The 17,767-nt window shown below is 36.0% G+C and overlaps 1 protein-coding gene across 2 annotated transcripts in view; it reads right to left on the bottom strand.

Moving 5' to 3' along the window:
• The window catches only part of mahj (LisH and WD40 domain-containing protein mahjong), a 490,280-nt gene that overhangs the window by 411,685 nt on the left and 60,828 nt on the right, over nucleotides 1-17,767 (bottom strand). For both annotated transcript variants that reach the window (XM_090400879.1, XM_090400880.1), the window contains exons 3-4: nucleotides 5,645-5,801; nucleotides 2,829-2,905 (exon numbers count right to left, since the gene is read on the bottom strand). In XM_090400879.1, coding sequence (XP_090257005.1) covers nucleotides 2,829-2,905; nucleotides 5,645-5,742 — 175 coding nt within the window. In that variant the 5' untranslated portion in view covers nucleotides 5,743-5,801. The remainder of the gene's footprint in view (nucleotides 1-2,828; nucleotides 2,906-5,644; nucleotides 5,802-17,767) is intronic.

Genomic DNA, 17,767 nt, shown 5'->3' with positions numbered 1-17,767 from the left:
CATAAGCATTCCATGGTGATGAATTTTGGATCACTGGGTGGCACTTCATAAGGCCTTAAACAGAGATTGACCAAAATAAACCTAGTTTATTTTATTTTACAATTATAGTCATTGGTCAAAAGTTTCTATATCCAATATGGTAGAATACAACTGAATGCCAAGAAGAATTTGGAAATGCAAGACATATGACTCTGCAGGAGAAGTCAATGGAAGGAAAGATATAAACAGAAGAGCAATGATGTAGAAGATCACAGAGTTAAGGATGAGTAGCTCCACCAATATAAGTGACAGAAGGAGGCAGATGTGTGTATGCACATGCATTCATGTGTGTATACATTGCTTGGAAAGAAGTCAATGGACACCCACACAGGCAAGGTGTATTGTGACATGTAAAGAGTCAAGAGTTTATAACCAGCATAAATTGGAGGAATATGATGCTCCCAAATCAGTGCAACTGTATCCAGGTGAAATGGCTATGAAAAGGGAATTAACAAAGTTTGAAAAGGGCATTGTGATAAGAAGCCATGTTGCAAGCCTGTTTGGCAAACTGTTGCCAAATTGGGACATCCCCAGGTCAACAATCAGTGATATCTTACTGAGATGGAAGCACAGGTAGTCAACTGCAAATGCTACCAACAGTGGATGACCGACCAGACTCACCGAACACAGCCGTGCTATGAATGATAATATGTAAAAACCCATTCATCGACTGACACGTTGAATGCAGAGTTCTGGGCATCGACTGGAACACAAATCTGCACAAACTCATTCAGAACCAAGGCTCGCAACATGGGTTTCCATGGCAGGACCACAATATGCAAGCCTCACATTACCCAAACCAACATGCAGTGCTGTTTTCAATGGTGCAAAGAACATGTACAGTAGGACATGGAAGGTTGGATAGCTGTGTTATGGAGTGATGAATCACGCTACATTCTCTACTGAACAGATGGATGGGTGTGGTGGATGCCCAGTGAACGTCCCTTACCAGAGTGTGTAACCCCAACAATGAAATACTGAGGTGGCAGTGTGATGGTATGGTCCTGTTTTTCCTAGTTTGGCCTCAGACCTCTGTTTGTGGTGCCAGGTACACTGAATTCCTAGAGATATCTGAACAGTCTGGAAAATGTAATGCTTCCCTACTTTGTGGTGTTTCTACAGAACTGACCATTGTCTCTTTCAGCAGGACAATGCCATGTCATAAGACTGCTGCTGTAACTGTGTGGCTTGTAAACATGAATATCACCATGCTTGACTGGCCTCCACAGAACCCTGATCTCAACCCTACTGAACATCTGTGGGATGAACTGGAGCATTGGGTGAAATCAAGGGATGTCCTTCCTACAAAAGTCATTACCTCATCACATGCCTACAGGAAGCTACGTCCAAAATTCCCACTAATTGCTATCGTACACTTGTGGAAAGTATAGGATTGCTGCAGTTATCACAGGTCCTACATCTTATTAAGGTGGGTACTATGGATGTTTGTTCCTCGTGCTATGGTGTCTATTAACTTCTTTTCAAGCAGTGTATACATGTGTTTGTGTGAATAAGTGCAGAGTATTTACAAAAATACATTTTTTTAAAAATAATAACAACTGTGTAGGATATTTAACACATTACTTCCCAGAACTGGGAGAGTTTGAGGCAATCACTATTATTATGCGAATCCTACCTATAAAAGGTTATTGACCTACTTTACATTTGTATGATCAGTTAGGATTTAAAGTTTATGTAAAAGAGCTTCACAGTTTCTCTGTGCAGTCATTCTAGGTTGGCTTTCATAAAGGATTTTAATCTTGCTCCAATTACCTCTGTGGTTGGAAAAAATCAAATAGGGCAAGACTAGATTGGTCTGCATTCCTAATATTGTATATATTTTTAATATTATATTTTAATGCCTTATATATATATTATTAATGTTTTTCAAACTTACAAAGAACAGGGAACCTGACAGAATCCAGTCAGCCTTGAGGAGAAAGGCTGACTGGATCTACCAGTTCTAGGAAGTAATCTTGTTTTAAAAAAACCCACAGAGTTGTTAATTTTTATTCAAATATATTTTGCATAATTACAGTGCACTTATTCCTACTGGACCCTAATGGAGGGTCTAAGTTCTCTTCCTGCATTCTTGTAACCTTTTCAGCACAAGCACTGAAGACAGCTAAGAAGCTTAACTGAAAAATTTATCCCTGAAAAAGAAAATAAATATTACATAGTTTACCAGTGTAATAATTTTAGTACCTTACATCATATCAAGCTTATTAACCACTGTAACAAATTTAACGAGGAAATCAGCAATACAATTACTAAAATAAAAGCTAAAGTTCAAAAATAAGAAAGAAAGTAGAATTATACATCCATCCACTGAGAAATAAAACTTGCAGTGCAAAAAAATGTTTAATGGGTAGCACAGCTATGTTCCTCCCCATAGTTTCTGAAACTTCTAGATTCCTGCCCATAAAAAATCATAAAAATACAGCTGGTGCCAGAAGTAATGCGGTTGAAAATTAACAATACAGGAAATCACACAATATCCAGCTACACATTTTCTAATTTGTAATGCACTTTGATAGTTATTTCATAATGGGCTGGTGGATTGCTTTTGCTAACCTTTCAAGTGGTCATCTCTGCTTTCATCATAATGACGATTTTTTGTAGTAATATAAAAAATAGATGGTTGAATGTTGTGTGAGTTACTATACTAACAATACTGTTTGTAAATATTCTAGTAAGAGAAACTACTGCAGCAAAGAAATAAGAAAAGTATTTTGGGGAAATTCTATAATCTTTTCATGTTAAAGACTATAAATCTGTATATAACTTACTAGGATGGCGATCATCAAATGGATCAGGATCCATTTTTAAGTACGCTTCTGTTTCTTTTTCCACAAGTTCTGCAACTCTAAAATATTAATAATAATGTTTCAAAAAAAACACAATAAATTATCACATAATGAAAGGCTGAAATTTATTAAATAACATTTAGAAATTTAAATGAACAGAACATTTTGCTCTAAATCTATATGCTGCACATCATATTTCACACTTAAAATTTGTCAAAATCAAGAACCAACCCATTTAATAAAATTTGAAATTTTATTTCTCTGTGTGTGTGGTTCCACTTAATATTGTCACCCAATGAATCTGCATTGACTTGGGCCTAATTTGTATGGATCAATCATTGTTCAGCAGCAATTCAATCATAAAAGAAACAAAATAAAGAGGACTCCTCTGAGTACAGTACCTAGGTTCAATTCTTGTCATCTACATTTCACTTTTATTTTGTCTTCTTTGTTTATCTGAAATAAAAGGATGTTTTTCAAATGAAAGTGAGCTAGCCAATCTCATATAGAGATAACAGGTTTTTCTTCTGAATAACCAATAAACCAGGTTTTTCATCACACACAGACAGATATACCAGCCTAAGCACATACGAGGGTGTGCTGAAAAGTTATGATAATCACCTTGAAGGAATTGACGTGTCTTCTTATATATACTAAAAGAAAAAGAACAAATTAATAAAATTTCATGAAACAAAGGGTTTTAAGATATGTTCTTTCTTGTGGTTATATCAGTTGCTTTAATATCATTTTTGTTCAAGGTGGTAATCGGAACTTTTCAACCCCCCCCCTCCTCCATACAACAAAATTCAGTCAAGAACACTGGAGAATATAATGGATTCATGGGAGACTTGAGTGTAGGTGTAGTTTAATAGTTGGGACCTGGATCGGGGGGGGGGGATGTCTAAGGAAGGGAAGCTTGAATTTTGAGAAAGTGCATAAAGATAACTTGATCTAGGGGATAAAATGTCAGGAACCTGGAATTATAAAATAGCCATAAAATATCAAAATCTTGAACAGGAAGGTACCTAGAACTGGGGATACAGATGACCTGAGAGTTTCTCACTTTGCCCCATATAAACAACCACCCAACTAATTTCTCTCTAGTATTTTGTTTCTGTTACATCTACTTCTGCTAGTAAGATATTCTACCCTCTAAGCATTTTTTTATACATTTTTGTAAAGAAAATTTGACTTTGCCAATCCAATTATTTCCACAATTGTGCTGTGTATTTGTTAAGCTCCAACAATCAAGACTTTCTCAAAATAGGTTATATCACACAATATATCATTTTATAATATGGAGTGTTGGTTTTTTTCACTTATGCAGGCCATATTAAAGACCTTAAGGATAACATCCAACTACTGCGAGTTCGGTATCCACGGTCAACCCCAGTCCAAAAATATTACGTGGAAAATTCCAGAAATAAACAATTTATAATTACAGTGGCAAAGTGGATATTAGATCCAACATTATTTCAAAGCTGAATGTTTGTAGAAACTATGAAAGTTTCGTAAGTTGAACTGAGAGCTTCAGAGAATACAATCCTCAGAATCCTCGAGTTGCCTTAGCTTACACTACTTCATTAAGTAGCTAGGGCAACTTGGGGATGCCGAGGATTGTATTTTCATAAGCTCTCAGTTCAACTTACAAAACTTTCGTAGTTTCTACAAACATTCGGCTTTGAAATAATGTTGGATTTAATATCCACTTTGCCTATGTAATTTTACATCGCCGAAATGAAGCCATATGGCTCTTTCTTTTACTAATAGACAATTCATGTTTTAAATTGTGCGCTGTTCTGAGTAGTTCTCGGTTTTCAGATAGACTGTCGCAGTATTGCAGTGCTTGTGTTCAAGTAACCCTTATTTTACTTAATAATGGCCCCAAAGTGCAGGAGTAGTAAAGCTGGCAATTCGGATATGCCAAAGAGAAGCCATCAAGTGATTCCTTTTAAGTGAAAAAGATGAAAGTTCTTGACTTCATAAAATAATAAATAATAATAAAAAAATCTTATGCTGAGGTTGCTAAGAATCCATTCACATAACTTTTATTACAGTATGTTGTTATAATTGTTCTATTTTATTATTAGTTATTGTTGTTAACTCTTACTGTGCCTAATTTATAAATTAAACTTTATCATAGGTATGTATGTATAGGGGAAAAAAACAGTATATATAGGGTTCGGTACCATCTGTGGTTTCAGGTATCCACAGGATATCTTGGAATGTATCCCCCCGTGGATAAGGGTGAAATACTGTATTTATCATTCAAACATGCAAATATCTCAATTTTACATATTTGTAATTTTGTAAAGATTTCCTCTAAAACATTTTATGCAAAGGGAAGATGATTTCTAATTTTCTAATTGGATAACATTTCATCTGAATTATGAAATGCTATCCAGTATAATCTGAATGATATATAGAGGAATGAATAGAATTCAATCCACTAAACTGAATTAATTTATCCCTTATCTTCCACCAATCATACCTAAATAACTTAAAATATGAACTATAAAATTTGGTGACATTCGCATTAAAAAAATATTAATTTTTCTCTATATTTTTAAAATAAATTAATTATAAGTTCATTCACTTTAAGTACAGTGGAGCAAATTCAAATGCTTTGTCAGAATGGCAAATGCATACAAATTACTATCAAGTTTCATTATAATCTAAAATGCATCTGTTATAAAATAATGATTCAAACTATATACCTACTATTATTTTAAAGGAGAAAAAATTATATCATCTATAAATGGAAAATAAAAAAATAATTAATCTGATTAGATTAATACCTTGTAAGAACTGGGATCGGATCGGCACCACTGCCATTGTCTCTCTCCCACGATTCTAATAACTGTCCTAATTCTGTTGTTGAATCCAAGGCTGCCATTCTTTCGTGCTAATACTACTTCATGTAATATATAAATAATCTTGTTTTCTAGAAAGGAGCTGAAAGAGAAAATTTCAATGCTAAAGATAAACTCAAGCTTCAAAGATTTACAGTCCCCCCCTCCTCTGATATAACTATTTTTAAGCAATATATTAACTTATTTATAAAGTAGTTTCATAACTTGGAATGGATGGATGTGAATTACGTAAAAATGAAATGCCCAGTAGCCAAATACAAAGTTTCATATGAAATTTCATTACACTTTCCAGTTCAATGAAATTTTCATTTCACTGGAAATGAGTGCTAAGATGCCCATTCACATCAACATGGAAATAAGCAGCACCGTACTATTGAAAAAATGTACATTCTTCTTGATAAAGTCATCAAATCAAATAAAAAAAAGTCATTACATTTTAGATATGTACTTGGGTAGTAATGTTCATCTCTATTGAAAATTTTTTCTTGTTACTCAAGGTGCAAAAAACATTCAGTGTTGGTCAGTTCTTAACACATTCTTCAAATCTTGATATGCCACGTACATAAAATATACACTTGTCATATAAAAAGTACAGATTTGAAAAATCTTGTTTTCAACAAAAAATAACTTCCAGTTGTTTTTAATGACATCTGATGGCTTACAGAATACCTCGTTTCTATGGTAAAATTAGATGCAAAATTTTTTTTTAAATGCTTACCACACTATCAGAAGTGGGATAACTTCTTGATTCAAGCGGCGTGTTGATCTAGATGGATTTCATGCAAAACTCTTCCTGATCTCATACATAGTACATACAGGTCTTATATATAAGACCGAAAGTGATATAAGACAATTTAAATTAGCCCTAGAAATGCTCTGCATTCCCACACATCATGACAAAATCCATACTCATTGATGAACTAGCTTTTCTTGGTATAGTGCACACTGAAAATGTTTGTGTTACATTAATCAGGTTGCCTACTGGAAGCAACCTTAGCATACTGCTTATAAAACTTTTTCTCAACTTATAACATACTTAGTTTCTTATGATCAAAAAACACGTCAAGTCTGCAGTAAAACTTATTTTGCACTACTGAAAGAGTACTTCAGGTGCCTATATACATATATATATATATATATATATATATATTCAAGATACCAAGTAATTTTATATGAACTTGGTTTTTAATCCTATTTCCCAAGAAAGCAAACAGACAAGAAAGTCAAGTTTGTGCCTACAAGTCTAAGGCAACTGATCCCTAAGGTAGTGCCAGTCAAGGCAACTCGTGGTAAAGGTGGATAAAGCTCTGATCACTATTCTTAGTATTTTTCCTCTAATGTAAAGCACATCCCCTTGCAGAGATGTATGATGCCATTAAAGGCAATGGTTAGCATCATACATCTACACTACCCATACCAGTTTCGACCTTTGTTGAGATCTCGTCAGTGGGTGCCAGACCCGAAAATGCTAAGAGTGAAGTAATGCAGAGCTCATTATGTATTTACCAAAACAAGTTGCCACAAGGTGTTTTAACCTTATAAATAAAATCTCAGGATGAGAGATAGATGTAGAAAGATTTAACTTGGGTATATATTATATATCCTATTTCCCAAGAAAGCAAACAGACAAGAAAGTCAAGTTTGCGCCTGCAAGTACTGCAAGTCTAAGGCAACTGATCCCTAAGGTAGTGCCATCCCTAAGGATGTGCTTTACATTAGAGGAAAAATACTAAGAATAGTGATCAGAGCTTTATCCACTTTTACCGCGAGTTGCCTCGACTGGCACTACCTTAGGGATCAGTTGCCTTAGACTTGCAGTACTTGCAGGTGCAAACTTGACTTTCTTCTCTGTGTGCTTTCTTGGGAAATAGGATTAAAAACCAAGTTCATATAAAATTACTTGGTATCTTGAATACATAATATATACCCAAGTTAAAACTTTCTACATCTATCTCTCATCCTGAGATTTTATTTATAAGGTTAAAACACCTTGTGGCAACTTGTTTTGGTAAAATACATAATGAGCTCTGCATTACTTCACTCTTAGCATTTTCAGGTCTGGCTCCCACTGACGAGATCTCAACAAAGGTCGAAACCAGTATGGGTAGTGACCATTGCCTTTAAAATTTAGCATCATACATCTCCGCAAGGGGATGTGCTTTACATTAGAGGAAAAATACTAAGAATAGTGATCAGAGCTTTATCCACTTTTACCACAAGTTGCCTCGACCTTAGGGATTAATTGCCTTAGACTTGCAGGCACAAACTTGACTTTCTTGTCTGTTTGCTTTCTTGGGAAATAGGATTAAAAACCAAGTTCATATAAAATTACTTGGTATCTTGAATACATAATATATACCCAAGTTAAAACTTTCTACATATATATATATACAGGGTGTTCGGGATAAATTTGACATATTTATAATTAATTATATTTTTCCGTAAGTTACATGTATTAACACACACTTCTCTTCATTTAAAAGTTTGGACCCTTCTTCATTCATATACAAGATGTCAGAAAGGATGGATAGCTGGAACCCACCTGAATCATGGAAGAGAATAACTTGTATCATGATGATTCGTGCCCGCCATCAAAATAAGGATATTACGACTGCTGCCCAATGCTCCCTGAATACAGTAAAAACAATCAGGCATGAACTAGAGACTTGCAATGGTGACTACGAGGATGTAGCAAGAAGAAAGATCCCTAGCAGACGATCTGATTGCGTTCGTACAGCAGAATTCCTCGCAAATCTGCAGGAACAGGTGTTGAAGAACCCTGGCATTGGAATTCGGGCTTTGTTCGTGGAGTTGCTAACTGTAGTCAAGCCCTGGATAACAAGGGTAGCCAATGGTAGGCCGTATGTATGGCAGCAGGATTCGGCCCCTTGCCACACCTCTGGGAAAAGTCAAAAATGGTTGTCTGAAAATTTCTACGACTTCACCAGTCCAAATGTTTGGCCTCCAAACTCCCCAGACCTTAACCCCATGGATTATTTTGTATGGGGCGCAGTTGAAAAAGACACCAATCGCACTTCCAGTAATACAAAAGCCCAGTTAATGGATAAAATTAAAACAGTTTTTGCAGCCCTTCCCAGGGAGACTGTAGCATCAGCTTGTTCGAGGTTCCGAAGCAGAATTGAAGCTGTGATCGATGCTAATGGTGGTTATTTTGAGTAAATCTTGTTGATAGTATTGTAATTAACTCTGCCTGTAATGTTTTTTTGTCAATTCATTAAATTTAATAGATACAAAGAAGATTTTCTTTTTCCTTACAAAACTGTCAAATTTATCCCGAACACCCTGTATATGTATATGTAGGAAGATGATTTACTCGGTTCATATAAATTTTTTTTTAAAAATTGAATGACTAGAAACCAAGAAAAATGAAAACAAAGTTTAATAGCACAACTAGTTTCAGTTTGTATCAGCCTTCTTCAGGTGCACATTAAAAAAGAAATAACCAGTAAAACATAGAGGAAATAATTGTAAACATTACGGAAAGTTAGCGTATATATATTCAACGTTGAAGTCTGCGCATTCAAAACTGTTCTCTCATTGGCTTAATTGTTGGGTGGATGCATGTGTATAGCATCCCGTGAACACCAGTATTTGATCATAGTACAATGACAGTCTGAAAAGTTGTAACTCAGGTTGTTGTTGAGATGTAAGGGATTGAGAATGATTTCTTTTGATTCTACTATCTTTCTTTCTAATTCATCGTGGCAACGGAAAATGTTATTAGACTTGTCCCATAGGACTGCATGGCTAAGATGTTCTTCATTAGAATTGGCCGAGAACAGAACATGACTAGACAAAGCACTAGCTCACATTCTCCTGTAACTGATGTCTCTCTCTTATGTTCTTATTATTATTCCTGATACCTTCAAGGAGTCCGAAGACTCATCGCAGGAGGACACTTACAACTGTCTCAACTACTACACTCTACTATGAATCATCTCCATCAACCGCCCACCTCCACCACCACAACTAGTATTTATTGTCTGTAAATTGCGTATGTTCTGAAGGGCCGATTTGTCTGTATGCGGGATGAAAAACCCGAGTTTCCAGGAGAAAAAACTCTTCTTCAATGCGTAACTCGATCGATTTCTCTGTTTGGCCAAAGTATGGAATATCACAGTTGCACCAAATCTGGTAAACACCAGGATATTTAAGGTTGTGATGTCTAGGTTTCGGATGGCACACTAAGGAGCGGTTTTTCAGAAGTGGGGTAAATAAAGTTCTTATGTTGTATCTCCTAAGAACCTTGGCCAATTTGGGTGAGACAGAGCTTATGTATGGTATAGAAATATTACCTTTCACCCTATTGGTCTCTTCATTATTGCGAGCAGGTGGATTTAATAGGAATTTGTCAAATGTGCACCTAAAGAAGGCTGATACAAGCTGAAACTAGTTGCGCTATTAAACTTTGTTTCCATTTTTCTCGGTTTCTAGTCATTCAATTTTAAAAAATATATATATATATACGTGGGCTGTTCAATAAGTAATGAGACTAATTTTACTGTGGCGAAACCACTCATCACAATATTAATTTCTGTGGAATAAAGAAATGTTGCTGTCTGTATTAACAAAAGTGGTTGATAGATGGCGTATACGGGCTGATGTGCCAGAGTGTCACGTGACTAAACGCAAGCTTGTTTCAGCGCGCCTACGAAGTGAGACCAGTCTTCGAAATATAAGTGTCCTTGGAACAGCGTTATGCAATTAAATTTTGTGTGCGTTTGCAAAAATCGGCATCGGACACTTTTAACATGATACGCAAAGCTTTCATCGATGAAGCAATGTCGAGGGCAAGTGTTTTTCGCTGGCATAAAACTTTTAAGGAAGGAAAGCAAAATGTGGAAGATCGTGAACGGGTGAAGACCTTCAACGTCCATCACAGAAACAATGATCAACACAGCAGTGATTATCATCAAGCACGTCAAAAGGAAGCGTCCATTGCTGAAGAATGGCTTCTTACTGCACCACGATAATGCAAGGCCACATATTGCTGGTTGTGTAGTGGACGTTTTGCAGAAGAATAACACAGATATCCTACCACACCCTCCATACAGTCCTGATCTCGCACTGTGCAATTTCTGGTTGTTTCCTCAGCTCAAGAAACCACTAGGAGGCCGCCATTTCGAAAGCAATAAAGCATGTGTAAAAGCTGTGGAGGCGGTTTTGAAAGAGCTCTCAAAAAACGGAGGACTTTCACATGTGTTTAAGAAATGGACACAACGTTGGGACAAATACATCGCATCTCACGGTAGTTACTTCGAAAAAGACCATGTAAACGATGACGATTAAAGACAATCTGTTTTCCGTATAAATATATTCTTATTACTTATTCAACAGCCTACGTATAACACACACATACACACACGGCAAAATGAGAGAAAATTAGCCAAACAGGCCAAAGTAAACCCAAAAGAGTTTTGTCGATGAGACAAATTTTTTTATATAATATTATTTATATAATTGTTATATTATTATATTTTTTATATAATAATATAACAATTTTTTTTTCAACATAGATGGTGCCTAATTAGGACTATAGTCTTAGTGTTGTATGTTACAATTGTTCAAACTAGTCCCATCATTATACCAGATTGTGGTTGTCTCCTGTACTGTGACAAACCGTTTTTGTGCTCTGAAGATGCTGGATAGAATACCAGCAAAATATCAGCAATAAGTTAATAAATAGTTATTTTCTTATCAGTCTGTGTTCTCATCTATACCGTTAAAATTAATCAACATGTACGACGAACACATAAGCCTTCCCACATCAAAAGAGTTTTTTCATTATGTAGCAAGTAAGAGGAAAAATGACTATGATAGAATGACTTTAAACGATGCTCATGGTAAAAAGGTGACTGAACCTAAAGAAATAGTCGAATTGCTGAATAATTTAGCAAAGGTGTATCATCTAGGTGATGATTTTACAGTTACTGATGTTACAGAGATGCACATCAACATTGAAGTAGATCAACAGGAGGTGTTCAGCATATTAAAAAATATGAATATGAACACAGCAGTGGGACTGGATGCCATATCAGCCCATGTGCTACATGAATGTGCAAGAGAATCAGCATTGTCTCTGATGAAGTTGTTCAATCTAAATCTCATCTCTATCAAGGTTCCAAGGAAAGAGAGTAAGATAATACCATTGCATAAAGGTGTCTCCAAGACAGAGATAGCACACTACAGCCCAATTAATATATCAGGAGTGGTTGTTCAAGTGTTGGAAAAGTTGGTGAAAGGAAAAATACAACAGTGGGTTGATATGAATGCAATACTCTATAGCAGGCAGCATTGCACTGCTTTGTAAAAGGTAGGTACTGCCTTAGTAATGTACTTACATTTTATAGTAAATGTGACAGCAGAATTGGATAAAGGTAATGGCTACACGATGATACTGCTCGATTTTGCCAAGGCATTTCACAGAATATCACATGAAAAAACTATTACAAAACCTGAAGAGGATGGGAATGGATATGAGGCTAGTGGCATGGATAGGGGGATGGCTGATGGACAGACATTTGAGTAAGTATATGGTGGAGTGAAGTCTAGCAGAATGATGGTGACTAGTGGAGTACCAAGGGGGGGGGGTCAGTACTACGGCCAGTACTCTTTAATTTTTATATCATAGGGAAAGATTTAAGAGGGGATATTCAGTTGTTTGTTGATGATGTAAAACTGGGAAAAGCAATAGTCGATAAAGGTGATGTAGATATCCTACAGCATGATTTAAATAAATTGGCACTGTGAGCAAAGAATAATGATTGTCAATTTAATTTTCAAAATGTAAGGTCATGCACTTTGGGTTGAAAAGGTTGCATATGGTGTATCATGTTAATGGTATTGGTTTGCAGGAAATACATGAAGCTAGGGACTTGAGGATAATGGTGGACAAAGAGTTAAAGTTCAGAAGACATAATGCAAACATTGTAAAATAGCTCAACAAATCACTCGGATCTTGAAAAACATGCTAACAAGTAAAGATAAGGAAGTTATTATCCCTCTTTATAAATAAAGCTACGATTCAGCTATATCTTGACCTGTGCACAGATTTGGTCACTTGGGTTTCTTGAGGACTAGGAGGTGACTGAAAAGATTCAGAGACAAGTGACCAAGATAGTGACAGGTCTGTGAAATACTCCCTACAAGGATAGGTTGAAGATTTGTGGGTTACAAAGTTTAGTTGATAGGCAGAAAAGAGGGACATGATAGAAACTTTTAAGATTTTAAAGGGTTTTATAAAATTTATGCAAATGAAATTTTCAATATATGGCAAATAGAGAACTAATGGCCATCTGTGTGAGTTGTGTAAGAGTGTGGTTAGTAGGGGTGTGTAGACCAGATTTTTTGCATGGAGAATGAGTGAGTGGAATGAATTGCCAGAATTGGTTCAGAGTTCCCTGATGGTGATGGTTTCAAGGAGAGGTATGATAGGCTTTGTATGTATGATGATTGGTTTGGGTCTCCCGCGATGAGTCTCTGGACTCCATATAGATGCTGTAAATAATAATTTATTCTACACAATGCACTAATGAATAGTTTTTATTACATCTTCTGTGTAGACTTATATTTAAAAAAATATCAAGATAAAATGATCCTACTACTATATCATCCCATCTAATTTTCACATTAACTTGTTGGGATCACATCGATGCGAAATTTCATGGCCAAATAACTTAGCTTCTATGAATCTAAGTTAATTATGATATTTTATGATAGGACAGTTCATCTGGCCTGTGTTAATGTGCATAGTCAGCAATGTTAATTGCCTGTTTTATTCAGCCAGTCTGACTGTAATAGAAAGTAAAGTTCCTCGAAAAAGAGAAAGTGGTAGACCATTAATGAGATGGATAGATGGATGGTGTGTCTGGAGTGACTAGTCTTCAGAGAGGTGAAGCCTTCAAAAAGCATATAACAGGACAAACCTCTGATAAACCTCTGAGACTGAATAATTCACCTTCAGCTGAAAAGCCCTAATAAAGGTTCTTCACATCCTAGATGGGATTCGAACAAGTCATGTCACCCAAAGGGCACTGTCTTAAATTAGTAGTTCTTTCATCTTTTAGACTGCAAAACCCCTTTATAATTTTTTTTTTAATTTTTGCAGATCCTCTGAAAATTTTCATAGAAAATTAACAAAGTAATTATGACAATGAATCATTATCTGCAAAATATTTTAATCGAGAAATGTGATACATAAAATTGCAAATAATAAAGTAACATAAATGTACTAGAAATAAGTCAATTTAATAAAAATTAATATTTTCCCCATTCACTAAATGTTCCTCCCCCCCAGAAACTACATTTAACACAAGTTATAAATGCCTATATGTTCTTGAAAACTATTGCATGGAACCCTAGGGGGTCTCTGGAACATAGTTTAAGAAACAATGGTCTTAAATGACTGAGCTGCCTATTACTATGACTAAATTGAATACTGCTACTGTCCATATACATGTCAAAAATCCAGATATAATAGCTCGGAAATTTATTTATTTATTTATTTTTTTTTTGTTAAGATGTCATTTTCGTGATTAGTTTTCCGGCATGAAAAACTTGAAGTTTCCAAGATTGTTTCAGCATTTAGTCTCTATTATATTGATGTTCTATATTTTAAAATTAGGGGTGGGTTGCTTAACAATCAAAGCTGGATAACTGGAATGAGATTGCCAGATAAAGGTTATGTGGCAGTCTCATTCCAGTTATCTTTTAAGGAATGCCAAGAAGCGAGGAATTCTGACATAATCACTTATTTCTAATTTCAGCCTCTAACCTGTAATCTAAGTCTGTCTAATCTTCAGTTTCTTATTGTCCATCCTATTAATATGCATCCATTTAGAAAATGAACAAATGATGATAGGCTAGAAATCTTGCATTTAGGTCTGCTGTAGGCCACAAGACCTACAACAGATCTGCACCATGCGTGGGCAAGAGGATAAGAAGACAGAAGGAATCTGTTTTCCTTTTTTTTTTCCCCCTGAATAACTGAAGGTTGTATTCTTTGAGAAAGCAGAGTGGGAGAAGCTGTTCCAAAGAACAGAAGTAGGAGGAGTGAAGGAGGAGAAAGTAAAGTTGGTTTGGTGAGTTTCAAGACGGTTGGTTAATAGTAGTAGCTCTAATTCTAATGATTTTGAAGGAAAGTGAAGGAATAATAGTGCCCAATTCAGCAGAGCATTGTCCATGAAAATATCAGTGTCTCCCTTGTGTGTCTGTACAAGACACACAAGGGAGACACTGAATGTCTCTAACAGAGGGGATCACTAATTAACCGAATTGCCTTCTCTTGGATAGAATCAAGCAATCTTAGCATTGATTTTGGTACACTACTCCAAATATGGGAACAGTATTCCATGGTTGGGCAGATTTGGGATGTGTATTGTTAGCAGCAGTGAAGATGTGAAGTAGTGTTTCATGCAAAAAAGTACACCACGTTTTTTTTTTCGCCTTCAGAAGCTAAGGTTGAAATGTGTTTGCACCAGGAAAGAGTGGAGGTATAGGTAAGTCCAAAAGGGAAATCTGAACAAGTTATGATATCAGATATGCAAGAGAGCAGACAGGACTGAGTTTTGGTAGCATTGAAGTCTACAAGGTTGTCCTTGCCCTATTGAGATATGGCTAAGAGATCAGAATTCAGGACTTTCATGGTAGATCTTGATGATTCTAATGATGACACATACTTGAGCAGTACAAGGTTTATCAAATGAAAAGGAAGAATGGAGTGTATTGTCATCAGCAAAGCTATAAATAGGATTGAAAGTCTGTGAATGCAGGTCATTTATATATCTAAGAGGAAGAGATTGGGTGAAAGAATGAAACCCTGAGGTACTCCTACAATAGTGGGTAAATCTGAAGAGAGGAAACCATCCACAATGACACATGGTGAGTGACCACCAAGAAAGATGCCAATTCCAGTTGCAGAGTGTGGAAAACCGGATCAAATGCTTTTGAACTGTTGATAGCAATTACCGTATTTACTTGAATATAACTCGCACTTTTTTCCGCAAAATTAAAGTTAAAAAATCGTGGTGATTAAAGTTTTTCAGGAAAATACTAAATTGATGTTTATAATTAAATCCTCAGTATTCATTATAATTTATAACTGCACACATTATTTATAAAATAAATGCATTTAAATTTTAATTATCAACATTATTTACACAATATATTTGAATCTTTCCTTCTTGATGGGGAGGAGGTGGAGAGGATCCAGAGGCGAGTGACTAAGATGATAGCAGGTCTATGGAATGAGCCATATGAGAACAGGTTGAAGATTTGTGGGTTGCAGAAACTAGTTGATAGGCGGAAAAGGGGAGATATGATTGAGACATTCAAATTGCTAAAAGGATTCTATAGGATTAATTCAGAGGATATTTTTGAGATCAGGACTGGTGGTGGGAGAACTAGGAGACACCTATGAAAGCTGGGCAAGAGTGTGGTTAGCAGGGGTGTTAGAGCTGGGTTCTTTACTTTTAGAGTGGTAAATGAGTGGAATAAGCTGCCAGAGTCTGTTGTGGGTGCTATGACAGTGAGCGAGTTCAAGGCAAGGTATGATAGATACTGTGAGAATGTCGAATAGTTGTGTGGACATGATGTTTAGGGCCTCCCTGGAGTAGCCCGAAATAATAATAATAATCTTTAGTGGCAATGCTAATTTTCATTAAAGATTCAAATTAGCAAATGACTAATGAGAAGTGAAAACTGAGCATGAAACAGACAGCAATGGCAGGCTGGTAGAGATAGCACTGCTATGAAGATGTGCATATGAATGGTGCAGTATTAATAAAAGACTGCACAACTCAACAACAAAGGCAAGCCAATGATTGTTGATATTCTCTTTAACTGTCATAAAAACATTCACTACCTATTTCTTAAAGTTTTAAACTTTTTTCATGTGCGAGATATATCTTGCATCTATGACTTCAGTCCAGAGGTTGCTGGTGAAGGCTAGAAGATTGGCTGCAGATCGCAACTAGTAAAATTTGTATTGTTGGCCACTGATTAGTTAGGTCTCTAGGTGGTTTAGGAGTTGGTTGCTGATGATCTTCTCCATAATTTTAGAGAGCACAGAGATGAAAGCAATTGAACTGTAGTTGGTTAGTTGAAAAAAAACAACATTTATCATCTTTCTATGGAATGGACTGAATGTGGGCCTGTTTCCATGCTATAGAGTATATGCCAGTTGAATATGATAGATTGAAAGGGCAATAGAGGATAGGTGTTAGTTCTGGGACACAAGATTTTAACACAATAGGTGGGATACTATCAGGACCAAATGTCTTGTTTGTGTTCAGATTATTAAGAATTCTTCAGATTTTTTTCTGGTGGAAGACTATGGATAACATGGAGAGAGCAATTTTTGAGGGAGTGGAGGCAACTTTGCCCAGGTCATCAATGCAGTACTGGAAGAGAAGAGTGATGCCAGTAAGTTGGCCTTGTCTTTAAATGAGATGACTACAGTAAGTACTATATTAGGTTGTGAGAGTGGTGGAAACCTGGACAAAGTCGCATCCAATGGCCTTGACAAGGGAAGAAGGAGCAACTGCCATTTGGACAGGAGATGAGTGTGCAGCATTTGGCACTTTCAAAGTCTGATTTTTTTTTTATTTTTTTTTTTATACAGTTGTTGCAATTTGTAGTATAGGCACAGTGAGCAGCTGGAGTTGTGGTCTTGAGCCATTCATGATATGCAGAGATTTTTTCTTTTAGTGTGTTAGCAGACTTTTTTTTTTTTTTTTTTTTTTTTTAAAGAACCAAGGCTTGGATGTGGGCTGTGAATTTGGGCTGGAATTAGGGATATAAGAAGGCCTTCATTCCTGTGAGGATAACCTGATCTTCAGTTCTCCTGATCCAAATACCTGCTCAATCTGAGCAGGTATTTGGATCAGGAGAACTGAAGCAGTATTCTGACTACGGGAAGGAGGAATAGAAGTCATGAAGGTCTTCCCATTTGGCACTCATAGTGTCAAAGGATATAAGAATGAGAACTGGTTGGTAAAGGTTGTTCTGTAGCAAATGAGACTTGTATCA

Source organism: Typopeltis vanoorti, chromosome 11, assembly GCF_054136105.1.
Source record: "Typopeltis vanoorti isolate ZY-2024b chromosome 11, IOZ_Tvanoo_1.0, whole genome shotgun sequence".
NCBI classification, from domain to species: Eukaryota; Metazoa; Arthropoda; class Arachnida; order Uropygi; family Thelyphonidae; genus Typopeltis; species Typopeltis vanoorti.
This window is presented reverse-complemented; position numbering and strand designations above follow the sequence as displayed.